Below are 20,621 nucleotides of genomic sequence, written 5' to 3' on the forward strand. Positions count from 1 at the left end.
GACGCTCATGGTACTGTGGTTCAGAAAGGACGGACTTCTGAGTGTGCGTGCGTGCGTGCGTGCGTGTGTGTGTGTCTCTGTATGTGTGTGTGTGTGTGTGTGTGTGTGTACACACAGTATAGATGTGCACAATATGAATGTCCTTGTACTGTTTGACACACATTAGTAATGCACATGTGTAACTAAACCACAGCTTCCCTACAATAAAACATCCACTGTTAAGTCCTCTTATCTGGAAGGAATCAAGCAAAGATAATAATAATAGATACCTATTTCCTCCCGTGAGGGAAATCCAGTATTTTCAGCCCAATCCAGCTGATTCGCTGCCCATAAGGAGCATGTGAGCAATCAGGGGTTAAGAGTCTTGCTCAGGGACACACATCGACATTGCTACCCTGGCCTGGAATCGAACCTGGGACGATCAGGGGCTCTGGTTCCCCAAGCGGGCTCCCTAACCATTCAGCTGATCAGGATGAGTCTGTTTCAGTTTGGGCCTAAAACACTGATAAGAATGACATATATCTCCTACTGTAACAGTTTTACTCCGTAGCCTCTCTCTGTGAGACTGAGCAACATTGTTGTTGGCTGGACTAACAGTTTGGTTAGTAACTGTTTTCAGGTAGACCTATTGTTGTTTAACAACAGCAGGGGTCTTCCATGTTTTTTCATGCCAAGGACTGCCTAGCTGAGAAGGAGAAATGAAGCAGGGACCCCCCACTACAATACTGTATCTGTTACAGATTGAAAAAGGTGCACTCGGCTCACAGACAGAGGCGTGCCGTCTCATGGGAACGTGAGCCACGAGAGGCACCGCCGAAAACCTTGGGAGGATTTGAAATATTCAAAGACTTTTTCACACATTTTCACGATTTTCCAATAGTTAAAGCACAAAATAACGCGTAATAATGCGTTCCCAGTCTAAATGGGTTAAACCTCCTCCCCATATGAAGAACATTCATGTGGGGCCCGCAGTGAATCCTTGTACCATGCAGGGCCCAGAATTTGGTGCGACACCCCTGTCTCATCATGTCAATGCATAGTCCCAGAACTTCCATCTGCTCACTGAGCTTGATGGATTCCAATGATCCTCTGGACAGGATCATTGGCTTGAAGGTGACCTTCCATCAGAGCGCTTTCAGATGTCGTCCAGGTCTTTGTTTAGGCTTGCTGCCACCGTGGAGACTGGGGAGAGTGTTTTCTTCTGGTGTTTCAGTCCGAGTGTATCAAAGGGTGGGTTCGGAAATGCGCACCGGGTGTGTACTCAGTGTAGTGAGTGCCTAAACCTAACCCTAACCTCAGTAAAACTAAGCCTAAACTCAACCCTAACCCTAACCTTAACCTCAGTAAAACTATGCCTAAAACTAACCCTAACCAGACCCGGTGCGTTTCCGAACGCACCCTTTGATACACTCGGACTGAAACACCAGCAGAAAACACTCTCCCGTGGAGACTGGCCAGAATGTACAACTTTGATAGATATTCCTGTAGCCATGTGTGTTATACTACACCCTTTGATTGATTGATTGATTGATTGATTGATTGATTGATTGATTGATTGATTGATTGATTGATTGAATACTATTTTAACAGCTTGCAAAAAGCACAGTGGTACGATTATTCAATGATGCCAAAGGAATAACACAAAATACCCTGAGGGCTTCCATTGTGGTCCTGTGTATTCAATTAATCTGATGAATGGGATTTACACAAAATCTGTTGTGACAGACCTAGTCGAATGTGCCCTTTAAATCAAGCTCAACACACTTTCACCACCTTTGTCAAGAATGTTGCACAGCATCCCGACAAAACTGTGAGGAGGACGGCTGTGCTGTGATTTCTTTTGAATCCATATTTGTTATTGGATTTATCGGTCATGGCGTAGGAGATGGTAGTTGTTTATGACCAGCGGATTCCATCACTTTAGCAGGGATATGGAGTAATGGGACAGTACAGTACTTTTATGGATCTGAGTTTGAGTCCCTGTTATGGACTGGGACCTCTCTATCAGTTTTCCATGGTTCTGGGAACAAGCCACGAAAGAAAACGAGTTAAGGAGTAGGGATGTTCCTATAGCGACTAACTTCACTGACGTGTACACGACAATTTTGTAAACGAATACTCGACTAGTCGAAAATTAATTGTTATTTTTTTTTTATTGTAATTTCACACAGAAAATAGCCAAAACTGAGCACTTCGATCTATTAGGGCAAACCTCGTTTGAAAAAAGTATCAAGAGTATATAAAAGCCTTTTAAAATGTTATATAATATTGAAATCTTGCTCAAATTGATCAATTACGTCATTGCGTGAATCTGGGTCAGATCAATAATTAGCGCATCAGTCTCAGCTTGGTCGCTACAACAGCTGATGTCTGTCTGACTGGAGTCGCTATAGTAACTGAGCAACAGCTCTGTTCTCTTCAAAGTTAGCTACATAATGGTATTCCATACTCAGCCAATGTATGATTAAGCATTCTCCTTGGCTTGTTCTCACCTCAAAATATGGATTAATTCATGGACCGGATCACAGATGCAGCGTGCAGGCGAGTGATTCACATCCAGTATCTTTAAGATACACGTCGCTTAATTGCCATTAATTTACTTGCGCAGCGGACAGCCTGCCTGGTGTGTGGCTGCGTGCAGCCATGCACACTCACTGCAGGTCAGTGCGACCACTGCAGCGCGCAACAGTCAGTCAGACTGTGACACAGACAGTCATGCTCCGCAAATCAACCAAGGGATTGCTTAACTCTCCTACTGCCAGATCATTTATTTATTTATTGGGTCTGGCGCCATCAAAAAGCGGCTTACCTTTGCGACGTTATAGTAGATAGACAGACAGACATTTATTTATTTTTTTTTATTTTTTTTGGTTGTGCAATAGTGCACTTTGGTCTGCCAGGCAGCAGAGGGCGGCGTCATGCGAGAATGAATGTGAATTGTCCTGCTATGTGTTGCCGTACATTCAGAGCAGTCACTGGCTACAGAGCCTCCGGGCCAGAGGAAATCAACAAGGAAGTGAATTGTTCTCCGTTGATCTAACGCATAATGGATTTTTTACACCATCACAGCGGAAAATGTGTTTACAGTAAACGGCCGCGCGACGCCTCATCAGCTTACAGTCATCAGACGAACGAACCGAACGAGCGCCGTATTGGCATCGACGTTCTGTAAAAAATGGGGCGAGCGTTATCGTTCGAAGCGTGGGGAGAGTTAATTTGCTTGTTAAAAAGTAACATTTTATTAAGACAAGACAGTAATATGGGCGCAGAGTTTAAATGTTTAATAAAGTTAATATCTCAATAATTAAAAATATATTTAATAGAATAATCGAATTGTATTTTCAAAACGAATAGTGGTTTACAAACCGTGTACACGGATAACCGAATACACGCGCACATCCCTATTAAGGAGTTGGAAGAGACGGCTGAGGGGACAGGCCAGGGCACTTGAGAAGAGGTTGCACAAATACATCAGGCAATCTACACTTCTCCACAAGAGGTCTGGCAGAAGATGTTGGCCTGTTTTCACTAGCTGTGACGCAAAACATACAGTTTCACCCTTGCTGTGGGGGTTTGAACTTGTAGTATAGTTAATAGAATTGAATAGTTTTCTTTTACAAAGCTGTGATGTTTTTGAAACTCACAGGACAAATTCCATCATAAATAAATAACATTGTGGCACGGGAAGCTAAAACAGTTATGAGTGACAAGACGAACCTGCCTAGATAGAAGTAATTTATACAGAAATGTTTTCTCAGAATGGAGTTTTAAAGTTTAAAGTTAAGAGGATTTCTGTAGAAGCGATATTGCCCTTTTAGAATACAAATCATAACATCTAAGTTAGGTACATTTCATTTTGAATCATGACGGAATTAGGTTCAATCCTGAACTGAATAACCTCTTTAATATAGACCAAAATGTATGGACCGATGTTTTATGGAAAATTAAGCAAAGACAGAAATACATGATTGCTCTTTAGAGGTACACTGTATTATGCTCCACGATAGTGAAATACATCTGCATTTTGAGTCACTAAGGACAGTTGACAAATGCTTAAAGAGGTGGTGCCATAGTTTTATACATTTTCTTTCTGTTTTGTATGTGTCTATGGAGTTAACATTACTCTAATAGACCACCAGGTGGGATTGTAATGTGCACATTTGCCTTCCCTGTGTATTTTTGTTTCTTCCTGAAATCTGAAAGCCACTGAGTCAAAAGGCCTGATCGAAAAACACAGATTTAATGACATCATAAAATCATCTCCTCCCCTTTTACCATTCACCCAACACTGTGGGTGTGGCTAACTTCAGCTTGGTCACCGCCCACCTGACAACCAGGCATACTTAACTGTTTTACTGCTACGGACGTTCCCGTTCGGCCCAATTCTCTGTGTCGCGCCGCGCCAATACGGCCGTTCGTTCGTTTACCTTGTTGATGTCCGTAAGCTGATGAGGGGTCGCGCCGCCGTGTACTGTAATCACATCACCCGCAGTGATGGTCTTAAAAATCCCTCATGCGTTAACATCAACGGAGACCAATTCTCTTCCGTGTTGATTTCTCTGGCCCTGTGGCTCTGTGGCCAGTGACTGGTCTCAATGGATGGCAACACATAACGGCCAAATTCACATAAATTCTTGCATGACGCCGCCCTCTGCTGCCTGGTCTGCCAAAGTGCATGTTGCACAATCAAAAAAAATAAAATAATAATAAATAAATAAATGTCTATCTATCTACTATAACATTGCAAAGGTAAGCCGATTTTTGCTGGCACCAGACCCAATAAATACATAAAACATCTGGCAGTAATAGAGTTAATGAACTGGTGGTGGGTGTGGCCACATACAAACATAATTTTAAAACTTTCTCTACACTTTTTTTGGAAAAGATCTTCCTCCTAGTTTGAAGGGGAAGACTGTCCATTTTCAATATTAAACTATGTCATTAATATACCTTAGAGGAGTTGTGTGGAAATTTTAAAAAAAAGTTCCCCCTCTTCTGTGTTGCCTAGAACTGGAGGATTGATTTTGGGGTTTGTATTGCAAATCACAACGTGATGACATCACACCTTTGTACCGTTGTTTTAAGGTGGAAAAAATCATGGCACCCCATCTTTAATTTATAAGTGATAAACAGGACTTTACCACAACATGCAGTGAACCAAGGACAAAGAGGACAAACAGATGTTATGAAATAGCCTCGCTCTACTTCAGGTCAAAGCAATTTCTTTAATGGGCCTTTGAGGAAAATCAAGAATGTATGGAGTAGACATAAGCTACTGCTCTTAGGGAGCTAATCATCCACTCTGGTGCATTATCCGGTTCCCTGATGACAAATGCATCTGTCCTGGGTTTCTGAGGATGTCATTGAGAAACACGCCAGAGATACATCTACAGAAAACTGTAAGTATATCCTAGACTAAAAGTGTACACACACACACACATGTGCACACGCACGCACGCACGCATGCACGCACGCACGCACGCACGCACGCCCGCATGCACGCACACACACAGTATCAGTGTCTGGATATAGCATGATCAGAAAGATGTAGACATGCATCACATAATATGCATACACGTACCCACATACTGTATATGAGACACACATGGCCACATGCAAACGTGCGCACACACGCACGCACGCACGCACGCACGCACGCACGCACAGACACACACACACACACACGCTATATATATATTTACATCACTTGTGGGGACATTACATAGACTTCCATTCATTTTTATGCAAGTCCTGTGGCCTAACCTCTATCCCTAAACCTTAACCCTAACCCTAACCGTTGTGGGGACCTACTATTTTGTCCCCACACTGTCAGAGGTCCCCTGCAGGTGACTGTGTGAACATGTGTTTAGTCCCCATAAGTATAGCTAGACAAACTCTCGCGCACGTGCGCGCGCACACGCACACACACACACACACACACACACACACACACACACACACACACACACACACACACACGCATGCAAACACATTAAGCATGCTCATATAATTGTCTTCAATTATACTGTCGTCACACTCAACACTGCACTCCTTTGGGGCACAATATAGACGCCAAATGTGAAGAGTGGACAATTGGTTGGAAGGTTCTCGAGATATGGACAAAACCGCACGCAAGCATAACCTACAGTATCATTCACTTGTCTTACACACTTACATACACATGCACGTGTACTGTCCGTGCACATCATTTCCATTTACTATGTATAATGAATTGATACATTGTGTGTGTGTGTGTGTGTGAGTGTGTGAGTGAGTGAGTGAGTGAGTGAGTGAGTGAGTGAGTGAGAGTGTGTGTGTGAGAGTCATTATTAAGTGTGCCTGCCATGCAATGGCAAAACACTTATTGTACTCCGCCATACTTAAGTAATTAAGTGTGCCTGCCATGCAATGGCAAAACACTTATTGTAATCCCCCATACTTAATTAATTAATTAATTAATTAGGTAATGATCCCACAAATTTGGAGCCGTAATAACTGCCGCACGATTTACGCCACCGCCGCAATATATACATCAAAACGTGCGGCTCGGCCGGGAATGGTGTGCTATTACTTTTCTAAGAGAAAAGTTGTATCGTTTAATTTATATTAATTTATTAGTGAATTAATTTTACCCATTGACTTATAATGGGAATCGCAAAAACTCACATTAAATATTTTTTTTCTCGCAAACCATAGGGGCTACAGTTTCAAAACTTGGAGAGGAGATTTATAATGATATCAAGGATTAAATAAAAAATAATTTTGTCAGTTGGCCTCATGGTGGCGCTATAACAGTCCACTTTACCTTTCGGCCTGTAACTCTTGAACCGTGCGTCGGAAAATTAAAATTCCTTTTTCCCTGGATTCCTTGGGTCATGACGCATCTCCTCATATAGGCCACGCCCATTTGCGTCAGGATAGATTTTCCGCCATTTTGAATTTTCTTCAAAACACACTTTTTGCTCCTTTTCCTACATATTTTCTCCAAATGTCACAAAAATCGATACACACGATCTATGGACTCATGCGATAAACATATTTAAACGATATTTTGATAGTCCATACCGTTCTTCCGTAACAGGGTTCCAAAGTTAGCGGGAGGAGCCCGTTTTGTAAGAAGTAGCCATAAATCACAAACGAAACATCCAGTCAACACCAAATTTTAACCACAAGTGGGGGGCGCTATACTGAACATATACTGAGCATTTCCACTTCGACCCATAGGGGCACCACAAACGCGCAAAACATAACCGTTTCATGCCAAAACATGTTTTTCAGGGGGAACGACCCTCTCAAAACGAAACACTAACACCAACCGCTACACAAGGTTGCACAGACTTAGCGAGCTGCAGGCACACTTAAAATTTCTTAGAAATTTTCTTTTCCAGTCTTGAGAACCTTTCCGATGTAGGTTCTCGAGACAGTCTAAGTGGTTCTCCAGAACCGGCCTACACCACACAGTACACAGAGTCCATGCTTTTCATTATGCGTTTATTTTAGAAAAAAAGCTAGGTAACACTTTCTATGAAGCCCACACTTATAATGCATTATGACAGCATTCATAATGCATTATAATGCACTCATAATGCTTCATAACTACCCTCATAAACACTCATAATGCTTCCTGATGCACTATATCAACAGTCATAAGACATTATAATGTAACTTATAATTAATTATAATGACTCAAGTTATGGATGCTCTTGAATACTTATGAAGATCACATCTATAATGCATTATGAGGACACTTATAGTGCATCATAATGCTCTCTAGACTGACTGCTTATACTACATTATGATTACTTATACACGCGACTCATAGTATGCTATAATAACCCATGCAGTATCATGAGTCTCCATGAGGCGTCATTGTATGTGTTAAGTAAAGTGAAACACATATGGATGCATCTATAATAAGGCCTAAGTCATCATAGCGCGTCATTGTCGGGGCTAAGTAAAGTGTGATGCATTTGCATGCATTTAAAAGAATCTATGCTGCATCCTAAGTTATTATAAAGCAAGACAATACATTACAAGTTTTATTTGCCCATGGGTGCCAACAACAACAACAGGGTGCTAGACAAAAAACAGCCACAATGCAGTACAAAGTACAATTTTAAACAATAAAATGACTTTGAATAATGTATCGTCTTGCTTTATAATAACTTAGGATGCAGCATAGATTCTTTTAAATGCATGCAAATGCATCACACTTTACTTAGCCCCGACAATGACGCGCTATGATGGCTTATGCCTTATTATAGATACATCCATATGTGTTTCACTTTACTTAACACATACAATGACGCCTCATGGAGACTCATGATACTGCACGGGTTATTATAGCATACTATGAGTCGCGTGTATAAGTAATCATAATGTAGTATAAGCAGTCAGTCTAGAGAGCATTATGATGCACTATAAGTGTCCTCATAATGCATTATAGATGTGATCTTCATAAGTATTCAAGAGCATCCATAACTTGAGTCATTATAATTAATTATAAGTTACATTATAATGTCTTATGACTGTTGATATAGTGCATCAGGAAGCATTGTGAGTGTTTATGAGGGTAGTTATGAAGCATTATGAGTGCATTATAATGCATTATGAATGCTGTCATAATGCATTATAAGTGTGGGCTTCATAGAAAGTGTTACCAAAAATTATTATGCGCAGAAACCTCAGATTGATGCATATTATTGTATTGATTGTGGAAAAAAAAATCCATGAAACATAAAGTTGAGCTTAAACTATATTGTGAGTGACCCAACAATTTATGGCTGTATACTGCTGTGTTTCGTATACATATACGTAATGGTTAGCTTTCGTGATAAGGAGAAAACGTGCACAAGATGGAAGAAATGAGCCGCAGAATGCTCCATCCATGTCCGTCAGCGCACTCCAGGTGCTGTAAGGAGTGAGGAGCATTGTTGAAAGACAAACACCGGTTTGTCTCAGGTCAGCAGTGCAGCATTTAAAAGGAGAATGCTTTTTATTCCATGGGCGAGATGTCGCTCTCGGAAAGCATGTGTTTTGCACGAAAAACATTCCTTGGGCTAAAAACGGCCCCTCAAAACTATGGTTTTGTGGGGGCCATTGTTTAGCCCAAGGAATGTTTTTGGTGCAAAACACATGCTTGCAATGGATTTAGAATCATGAAAAAGCCCTAGTTTGACCCCTCATATGCTACTTAAAGGGGTCAGAAACCCCGCCTCTTTATTTGTTTTATCAGACTTGAGATATGAAAAGATTTCTAAAATGTAGGCGTGGTTATCTGCCGTTGTGGGGGCGAGGGGCGGAGTAATGCGTCTTCTATCAGAATCAGAGAGAGACAGAGCGAAGCTGTCAGCAGTGGGCACTGGGCAGTTGCTGTTCCATTTCGGAAACATTTTTTAAAACCAGCCATTGGAGGTGTAAAAAGTATAAAGATTCGGCAACTCCAGGTTACATAACTAATTTAAATGTGCAGGTATTTTACAAACAAGCTGTCTGAGCTTTTATCCAGCTATGGACCACGGAACCAGTGAAGAATGGACGCTACTAGGCTATCACTATAGCTATTTGCTGTGTAGTGTGTGTGTGTGTGTGTGAGAGTGACTGTGTGCGTGTGTGTGTGTGTGTGTGTGTGCGTGCGTGCGTGTGTGTGTGTGTCGTGACAGTGCGCGCACACACACATCGTCCACACACGAAAACTAGCAGATCTACAAGCTCGTTGTGAGCTTGTATATTAGCTATGTAGCTATGTAGGGTTGCCAACTCCCAGAGTTTCAAATACGGGACACTTTCTAAGGAAACATGCGGCGCCGAAGGCGGCGCCGAAAAATCGCATATTTTCGGTTATAAAGTTGGCTAAAACGGGCATTTTCCTATATTAAATCATATTTTTCCTTTCACAATATTAATTCGGGTGTCTTTGGGCCGAAAAATCGGATATTTTCGGTTATAAAGTTGGCTAAAGTGTGTATTTTCCTCTATTAAATCATATTTTTCCTTTCACAATATTAATTCGGGTGTCTCTCAATTTTCCAAAACATATCGCCTAGGTCTACCTGGTCCTTATGTGCCCACTCTCTGGTTACCCAACACTAGTTTAATCATATTGGCATACAACAATAACCATTAGGTTTTAAAAACAAAATCAACGCATGCTTATGTTATTTCACATACCAGCCTGTCTGGGGTCGCTTTAGTTGGCAGACAAGATTACTGTAGTGTTCCCAGGAATACCAATATCCATGGCTTATTTTCTGTTGCTTGCCTGCTTTTTCACCTTTTTGTTTAGCCTATCACCTATCATGGATTCATGTCTAATATGTTTGTACACAATCTTCTGTCACACGTTTTTTTAAGACATTAAACAATGTTCTGAGCCGAGCACTGTCGTATGGTCGCTCGCACGCACTCGTTTCGTCTCTCGCAGGCAACTTGTGTGGAGTGAACCTACAGCCCATGCTTGGGAAGGGAGTGTGTAGGGGGCGGAGACTGTGTCTTAGCAACACTCAGAGCCGTATGTTAATAAGCCAATCAGCTGCTTACAAACAGCGCAGCGCCTCTCACAGCAATGGGATGCAGCACTTGTCTCAGAGGAGAGAGAGCAGAGTGGAAGTGGAAGCTCTCTGACAGGCAGAATCGCTGTCATTTCTCAATTAAATCATCCCGTCATTCATATTTATCCCCCAACCTTAAAATACGGGACAAAGAGCGTCCCGTTTCAGTTCAATACGGGACACGTCTTTTAGTTTCCAAAAAAGGGACGATCCCGTATTTTACGGGACGGTTGGTAACCCTAATATGTAGCCTAGCTAACAGCCGTAGCAGCAATAGCTTCTCAACCATGTAAACACGTTGGTTTCGGCTCTACGGCTATAGCTAGGCTACATACATAGCCGATATACAAGCTCACAGCGCGTCGCTTTCGCGACGCGTTGTGAGCTTGTAGATCTGCTGTTTTCCGTGTGTGGACGTTGTGTGTGTGCGTGCACTGTCACGACACGCACGCAAACACACACACACACACACACACACACACACACACACACACACACACACACACACACACACACACACACACACACACACACACGCTACACTACACAGAAAATAACACAGGCACCACACAGTGTAACTGTCCGTTGAGAGAGCCTGCTCTTCTCTCTGGCAAACAAGCATACAGTGAAACCACGCCCCCCCTTGATACGACTCTGTAAAACAAACGTTAATATTAATTAGATATGCCTACGTCACGTTACACCACAGAACATTGATAGCTAATATTTAATGAGTGGCGCGAAAGATTTCTTTTGGACCTAGAAACTGGAAGTACACAGAAATAGCTACAGAGACAGCAGAAAGCTCTGAATCCCCAAGCCTATGGGCAAATTGAACCATATCACTGCTCCCTATCACAAGTGACTCATTTATATAATATATATTTATAGAAAAGGTGATTTTGTGTTTCATGCTCCTTTAAAGCAGATTAATTCTTTGAATTGTTTTCCTGTATACTAAAGTTAATGGGACACCAACTCTAGCAGCTGATAACACCAATTTAGCTGTGTCTCAGAAAGGGTTATCATACCAAAATGTAATCTACAGATATAGAGCTTCTCAAAAATGCTAAGTAACCTTTGCCACCTTTCCGGAGAGCGACATCTCGTAGCCCATGGACTATTTTCTGTCTGGTGCGAATCCCTGGTTCTCAAGAAGATTTTGAAGAAAGGAATGTACAAGAAAGTACTGAACTACAACAACGGCTGTCACCATATACTGAAGTATTTGCCACAATGGCTCTAAATCAGCACTGCTGTTAATTTATTCACCAATTAAAAAGCAGTTCAAAAGATTGTTACCCTGGGAAAAGCATGGTATTGTATCTTCATGTCACAACTGAAAAGCGAGCAAACTGATTAGCTGGTTTTGTTGAGGTCTGTATGAACCCTCCGCACACACACACACACACACACACACACACACACACACACACACACACACACACACACACACACACACACACACACACATACTGGTTTTTATGATTTGTGGGGACCACAATGATGAAAAGGGTGGTCCCCACATGTGATGATTTTAATCATCTCATGTGGGGACCACCCTTTCTAAATGTTATACAGCTATGAAACAAAATCAGGTATAACAACTATGGCTGTGTTAGCTTATACACGACTTCAAATATCAGAATTGATGAAGTTATTCCCCATGACGTGACTGTGTATACAGATTTTGGTCCCCACAAAACATATAAAGCTACTGAGCACATACACGCACACACACACACACACACACACACACACACACACACACACACACACACCATGACCAAAAAACGTGACTTATGGGCCAATGCTAAAAACTTCACAGGCACATCAGAGCAGCTCCTGTGTTGGTTTTTAACAGTTTCCCTCATGGGGACCTGATTTTTGGTCCCCATACCGTACCTGGTCCCCATGACGTGACTGTGTATACAGATTTTGGTCCCCACAAACATACAAAAATCAGTGCACACACACACACACACACACACACACACACACACACACACACACACACACACACACACACACACACACACATGCGCACGGACAAACATGCGCACACATACACAACACAGTCACACACCTTATCCACTATATACTGCAAGTCTCCCTCCATCTTTTTCTCACAACCTTTCAAACTGTGTGTTTCTGTCTGTATTCTATCGCTCACTATAAACAGAGCATGTTGGATAATGACTCCACACGTTGTGTTCTGTGCTGTGCACGGCTTCATGCGACCTCGCCTCACCATGAAAAATTCCAAATAAATATTGTGATTCCAGATATTGACATTTCTGGCAGCCAACAGCTGTGCACATACATATTTTCCATCACCGCCGCTAACGACTGCTTTGTTTCATGTAAAATGCCTCTCTCCAGTCGTGAAATCGCAGATAAGAAAGCAGCTTTTATTTTGACAGAGGCGCAAGCGTTTCAGGGGCGAGAGGCCGCGTAATCGCCACATTTTCAACACTCATCTTTTTTTCTCTGCACACAAGTTTGTTGAAATAAGGTTAGTCCATCCAGAGCCTTATATCAAGAGAAGTCGCGACTCTGAAGGGGTCCTGGACATTTACAAGACATGAGGGTCTAAAAGGCATTTTTGAGCGGCGCTAGCCGTTCCAACCAGTGACCGAGTGTGTATGTCTGAATGTCCATATGTCCATATGTCCGTATGGAAACGTCCTCAACAGCTGCAATACCGCTGGGTGACCTACCTTCTAGTGGCGCTGTTGAGCAGCCTTGAAGTGAATGGACAGGGATTTAACATTGTTCCTCTAGTTCAGTGGTTCTCAAAGGATGCTTTTCAACTGGCAAAGAACCGGTTCGGGTTCTTTCTCCCGCCTATGGGATGAACCAGAGGTGAGCTTTTCCACTGAGAACCGAGTTGGTTCCGAACCGTAAAAGTTGGTACGGAACGGGAACCACAAAATCCTTGGTTCTGGTTCAATCTGGTGGAAACGCAAGCCGGTTTTGCGTCGAGAACGAACGCAGTTTCCAAGAAAGTTGGTTCTTGAACCAAGGTTCTTTTGGTGAAAAAGGCCCCAAAGTGGATTCCAGTGACTCTGTAGGTTCCTTTAGGGGGGTCCAAATTGACCCAAACAAGTCTGTAACTTTCACAGTGTACAAATAGAAACAAATGAACGCTATAACGGGTTCATTTGGTTCCATTTGTACACTGTCAGAGTTGAGGGGAGACCTTGATTTTTTAAAGTTTGAGAAACACTGCTCTAGTTCATATAATGAAATTAACTAATCAAAGGCACCGCTCACTTCACACTGGGTCTGATTTTATTCACGTAATATGGGCTGCACGGCCACACCCTACGTACGTAAAACATGGACTCTACCTGTTCTTGTCTCTCAGCCGGCCGATCTCAGAGGTCTGCAGCAACAGCTCCTTCTCCAGTTTGTTGGTGGAAAGAGAGTTCTCCAGTAGCTGGATCTCTATCCTCGATGTGTGGTTCAACACCTGGATGAAAGAACACAAAACTAGTGTCGTACTGTAAGTGTGCTCGCTTCAAGAACGTCTGTGTGTGTGAAAAGTTTGGTTTCAGTATTCATTCATTCATTCATTTACTCGTTATTCCCCATGCACCCTCCCTCCCTCTTGTTTCATCCATTCAGACTCACTCACTCCTTCTCGTAGTCTGTCATTGCGTCACCTCTTATTTTATCCTTTCGTCCTTCGCGTTTGAATTCTCCTTATTTCCTTTGATTACTTTACTTGCACCCTAACCCCCCTGGTCGTGGAATTCTGATCAATCATTAACCGATGAGGCAATTTGGAGACCAGACAATATTGTAGGTGGTGATGGTTATGCTTTATGTACATGATATCATGGGGAGAAGTACAATAACACTCATGTCAGTGGTAAGGTAGTTCTGCCAGGAGACACAAGTCAGACAACATAGTAATACTGTACTGTAGCTGCTTCAAGGCCTCAAGGACAAGCTGAACCATAACAAGATAGGCTGTACCAAAACAACAGCTATATCTAGTGGAGACATTTAGACTCTTACAAGCTATCAAATATAATCATGTATCACAGATGAATATCATAAGATGAAAAACATAATGTACTGTAAATAAGGTAACATATAATCAATAATAACAAAATATAATATCTTCCTCGCCCCCTCCCCCTCTCGTCCGATCTGTAGTATGCCAGGAGTTAATTCCCATTCATTCATCCATTCATTCATTCACTCACTCACCCACCACATCTATTCTTCCACAGCCTAACTCTCCCTCCCTCCCTCCTTTCTCCCTCAATCTTTCTCCCCCTCTGGGTCACTGTCAGTGTAGCCTGGGATCGCTTCACATTTCAGGCTTTGATCCGGTCGGGAGCGGATGGCGTCCTATACGTAATTTTGTAGTCAAAACGGACTACACTTTGGCCAGAACTATCAAACCGTAATAATGATTATTATTTTTAAATGCAAAAAATATATAAATGTGAGTGTACTTACCAGATACTATTTAGCGTGTGTCTACCTTTATTATACACAGGGAACTGCTATTCTTAATTCAGACCACCAACCAAAACAAAGCAACGCTGCTTCTTCTGCCATCCGGTCTAGACCGGATCAAACGACCTGTTGCAAACGAATACCAGGCTTTCCCCCGAGAAAGCCTGGTGACGTGAGGTTACTGTCAGTGTGAGTGTTTCATTCATTCATTCCTCCGTCTCACCTTGGCCTCGGCCTCGTTGAGCTTGCGGGTCTGCTCTGCGGTGTGGGACAGCAGGTTGGTTCCTATCTCCAGCATGGTGGCCGTCTGGTTGTGGACAGCGTGGCTCTGGTACGGAGACATCTCTGGACGGATGCTCTTCTGGATGACGCCCTCCAACTGGGGAGCACAGAACATGAAGTGTTAGTGCAGGGGTTCTCAAACCTTTTTAGGCTGTGACCCCCAAAACAAGGATATTTGAACTGGGGACCCCCACCCTGACAAGCACTTGGAATTGTAGGTATTACATTTAATGTGACTCGGTTCTACAGATAAACATTGTGAAAATAGCAGATCTACATGCGAGGCGTTGTGAGCATGTAGATCTGCTATTTTCACGCTTGCTTACTTAATATTTGACAGTTTGGTATTAAAACGGTCTTGAAATTCCTTAAATTATCACTTTATAAATGTGCAGATACCCTGTATACACTTATACTTTGTGTTGTTTACCGTTGAATGAGAAAATGACATCATCAACTTGCGACAGGCATTTCCCCTACTGAGTGAAAGATTAGCTATTTCTAGAAGAAATAAAATATCTAAGGTGTTTTTAATTTTACATTGTAGTTATAGAGGACAATTATAATGTATTAAGACATATTTGTCGTATTAGTCAGGGATCACTTTAAACATCTCACATGGTCCAGAATATACAGTATATACTGTATATATACAGTAATGTTTGCAGAAATAAGACTAACCTTTTCCCATATGGGTCAATGGTTCCACTACTGCAGCGGTTCTCAAAGTCGGGTACGGGGACCCCCACAGGGGTTCTTGAGGAGGTACCATGGGGTCCCCAGCAAAATTTGATTTATTTTAACCACTTGAACTATAGATATTTTCAAAAACTCACAATACACAAATCTTGCATGGGGGTCACTGGCATAAAATACTTTCTGATAGGGGTCCACGGCCAAATACTCATTTGGGGGTCCTGGACATGAAGATTCTTCTTCCTCAGCCTAGTGGGAATGTGTGTGTAAAATTTCATGGAAATCTCACAGTGTGTTCATGATTTGAGGCATTTTGTTCAAAACAGAGCCCTCCTGCAAACTTTGGAAGCCAATCTTAGCCAATCAGGATGGAATATGAAAAATCTGAAAGAATGTGTGTTTCGCAAAATTCCGCCTCCTGGTGGCGCTATAACAGGCCCATGTGAATAAATTGGGTCAGAGGTTCTGCCCTGGCACCCGGGGAGAGTGTGTGCACAGTATAGCTGCCATCATGCCCACGGTGCTGGAGATTAGCTAATATCAGACTGACGGACGGACGGACGGACGGACGGACGGACGGACGGACGGACGGACCGTCGGACGGACGGACGGACGGACGGACGGACAAACATGGTGCAAAAAAATTCTTGGCCATGCCTTTCGTAGACAACAAACCCCACTCCAGTCCACTCAAGAATTAAATCAAGTTCGTTCAATCCTGGTCTCTATACTGCCTCCCCCTGGCCAGCCAGGGCGCCTGATGGAGGGTAAAGGAACTGGTTGGAATAACGTGTCCTCATGCATAGAAGAAAGCATGAGGTCAGTCCGTTGTCTCCCCAGGTTGGCAGAAGGAGTGTAGCGCCCAAGGATTACATTAGATAATTGACACTGGGTGAAAAATGGGTTACAAAAATCGTGGGATAAAAATTTAGAAAAAAAAAATCAAGTTGGTTCAAACATCTGGTATATATGTATGAAGTAAAGTCCCATTTCAGTCAATCTCTGGGAATATCAGTTAGTGCCAAGTCACTCTGCCATGCCCTAACCTTCTGCCTCTGACAAATAAATAACCCATCCATCAATCCCTTCCCTCTTTCCTGTATTTCTGGAGATATCAGGGCCTACACAGGAAGGGCTCTATTTTCATCCATGCCTTACCCCCTATCCTTAAACTTTTTTGCCTTTTTTCTTTTTTTTTATATTGTGAAAAACGCTTTAAAATACTTCAAATAACCGATCTACAAGCTCACAACGTGTCAATAGATCGGCTAGTTAAAGTATTTTAAAATGTTTTCCAAAATAGTAAAAAAAAAAGGTTTCTAGGGAAGTTTAGGGATAAGGCATGGACGAAAATATAGCTGGAAGTTTGTAAATAGACGGATATATTCCAACATGCACACAGGAGGACAGTATAATTACATGTAAATACATGGTCAACAAATGTATGTCAATAAGATTTTTGTATGATGGGTTACTTTTCACAACACACACACACACACACACACACACACACACACACACACACACACACACACACACACACACACACACACACACACACAGTATTATTATTATCGAATGGCTAGCAGGCCTATGTAAGTAATGCGCAGCTGTAACAGCTACAATGTCTAAAAGCAGTATTTTAGGATATCGCTCTGCTTGAGCTACAGTCATGAAATGATGTCCATATGTGCTGCATCTGGTTTATCATATGGATCTTTAACCATTAGATTGTCCATTAATTGCCCTTTACAGTAATAAAGCTCAGAATGGCGTGAGTCAAAGTGTTCCTCATTAGAGGCTCATTAAACCAGAGAACACTTGGAGGTGCCAAGACATGCCAGGACATGCTTGACTTGCTGCAGGGAGGGGCTAAAGGTCCTTTCAGGACGCACATATTATTATTGCCATTGATATTATTCTAGCTTGTTCCCAGCCTTTTCTCATCTTCGGGGAGAAAAGCCCGATCCCGACCTTATCGTCGTTGTCGGGCAGAAACCTCTCCAAGTTTCAAATGTGTATGTTTTTTCCGTAAAGTATCACACAAGACTATTGCGCAAAACTAGTGAAAATAGCTGATCTACAAGCACACAGTGCTTGTAGATCGGCTGTTTTCACTAGTTTAAATCATTTTTAAAATGATAAATGCAAAACGAACGGTTTTGGACATACAACGTTTTTACCCGACAACAACGTTATGCAGAGAGTCTCAAGTACTGTCCATAGTCTCTAATTCGCTGTAATGCTTTTCAGAAGTCGCGAGTGACATCATTTTGTAGTCGAACCGGACCTTTCCGACGAAAAGTTCGGTTTCGGGGGGAGACTATATGGACAGGCTTTTAGGGCAGGACTCGTAAACTATCTTTTTCGAGGTAACATGCTAACCTGCCGACGCTGGTGAATGTTAACCTGGTCTAACCAAAGGGAGGTCTAACCAATGCTCAGTCCCCCTTTTTCGGAAAATGTACAGTATACAGATTTGTAAAGCGTCAACATAATTTTCTTGTGCTTTGACTTCCGCCAAGTTCTGGCACTTCCATTTAGACACTCAGCTATGTCTTGCCCACTGCCCAATGTAGAGTCGTATTCCAGACTCGTTGCGCACTGGTGTCGTGGTGAGTGTCTGTCAGGGGTCCTTGAGGGCATTCCAGGGGGTCCCCAGCAAAAATAGGAACAGTTTATAAACACTTAAGCCCTCTTTTATATTTTGGTTATTCATAAATAGCAGATGTACAAGCTCACAATGCATTCTTGATGTCTAAGTGCGACTAGTCGGGCAGAAACCTTGTATCTTCAAGTTTCAAATGTATACATTTTTTCGCAAAGCAAAGCCCTGCTTCATCATACAAGGCCATTGCACAAAAGTAGTGAAAACAGCAGATCTACAAGCACACAACGCCTCGCGGTGCGAGGCGTTGTGTGCTTGTAGATCGGCTGTTTTCACTAGTTTAAATCATTTTTAAAATGATAAATACAAAACAAACGGTTTTGGACATACAAGGTTTCCACCCGACAACGACGAAATATAACTCATGTAATTGGCCCACTGGCTTGTCACTTGTCATGATCTGAGTCGCAGCAGCGCTATAGAGAGATCTCTCTCTCTACAGCGCGCAATGAGGGCCTCTCCAACTCTTTTTCCCGGGCTGAATCAGGGGCCCAGCACGTCCCTGCTTAGCACCATAATTCTGATGATTAATCCTACTGATGAAGACACTGAAAATGGGTTGAGCGTTCCTTTCGTTGACTTTTATTTATTGCGACCGTAGGTCGCAGTTACTTGCACACTATCCAAACCTCCACCGGCTGTCCCTCCGTCACTCCGTCACTCCCTCTGTCACACGTCACACGTCACACTTTTGCCCTGCTCATATCTCTGCAACCGTTGCCCCGATCCATGCCAGATTTTGCACACACACTCCTTGCCTGCCAAACTACAACCTCCAAGGACCCCCGGAGTTTCGGGGACCCCCAGGTCCCTGGGGGACCCCCAGGTGTAAAAAATTACCAAATGTGCAAAAATGACCAAATGACCACCCCAACGGGGCTGCTCACGGGGCATTCCCGGGGACCACCCACTCCTGGTGCTCCAGAACGGATGCAAAAGTGGTGGCGCCCCCAGTGGAGGACCCCCTGCCACTGCAGCTCACATAAAATGCCGTAACTCGGGCTAGGAGCGACCGGGAGAGCCGGGGCCGGTACCTATTCGTCCGCCTTGGCGGCGAGGAGACCCCACCCCTCATTTCTCACATGGCCCTCTAGCGCCACCATGAGGCCGATTCAGATTTTGCCCTAAAATCACGAAAATCACTACACAGTATGTCTACACTCATGTCAACAACATGGATCAGGAAGATTTTGGAAAAACACATTTTTGCTCTATTTATGGAGATAAGCGACCAACGGTCGCTTATCTCCCGATTAGGGAGTCTTACTGGTAATATTTTGTATTTTATTTCATGACACAACTCATAAACCCTGTGTTGACGTGAAGAGCGCGTCCTGGGGGACTGGTCCAGTCTAGGTCGGCCTGACCTCCTGCTCGTTAGAACGACGTCAGCCTCCACGGTCCCTCCTAGGACCACGGCTCTGTCAGAAAGACTTCACTGCTCTTTGTCCAGAGGTCACGGAGGATGATGTAAGACACGACCAGCGTTGATGGGAGAGTTGGACCAGATGCGAGAGGAGTTCACCGATGCTTTCTTACAACGGTGATGATTTCAACCTCATGGCCGCGAGACAAAAGAGAAAAGAACTCACGGAAAGGGTCAGCCAGTGGGCAGAAACAAGCGCAGTTAAAATGCACAGCGTGTCTACGAAAAAACTAAAGATTTTTTTTTTTTTTTTTTTTTACACTATCACTCATCTCCGGAGAAGAAACAGACTCAAGAAGGTGAGGAGAACATTTGCTGGCTTTGATGCTGAATACCAGGCTGGCTGTGAGGTTTTGTGGAAGAAGTAGATATTTTCTTTTAAATGGCGCATTTATATAGCGCCTTGGATAAAGGCGCTCTACAATGATTGTGCAATACATTCACACACACATACACCGGAGGAGGAAACCATGCAAGGCACCAACCTGCTCATCTGGAGCAAAAAAAGTAGGTCGGGAGTGGC

The 20,621-nt window shown here is 43.0% G+C and overlaps 1 protein-coding gene across 1 annotated transcript in view; it reads right to left on the minus strand.

Moving 5' to 3' along the window:
• Positions 1 to 20,621, minus strand: part of angpt4 (angiopoietin 4) — a gene marked incomplete at both ends in the record, with an annotated part of 155,909 nt that overhangs the window by 14,077 nt on the left and 121,211 nt on the right. The window contains 2 exons of the mRNA XM_080727957.1: positions 13,904 to 14,025; positions 15,250 to 15,405. Of these exons, the coding sequence (XP_080584083.1) occupies positions 13,904 to 14,025; positions 15,250 to 15,405 (278 nt within the window). The remainder of the gene's footprint in view (positions 1 to 13,903; positions 14,026 to 15,249; positions 15,406 to 20,621) is intronic.

Source organism: Nannobrachium achirus (genome assembly GCF_963921795.1).
Source record: "Nannobrachium achirus genome assembly, chromosome: 6".
Lineage (NCBI taxonomy): Eukaryota > Metazoa > Chordata > Actinopteri > Myctophiformes > Myctophidae > Nannobrachium > Nannobrachium achirus.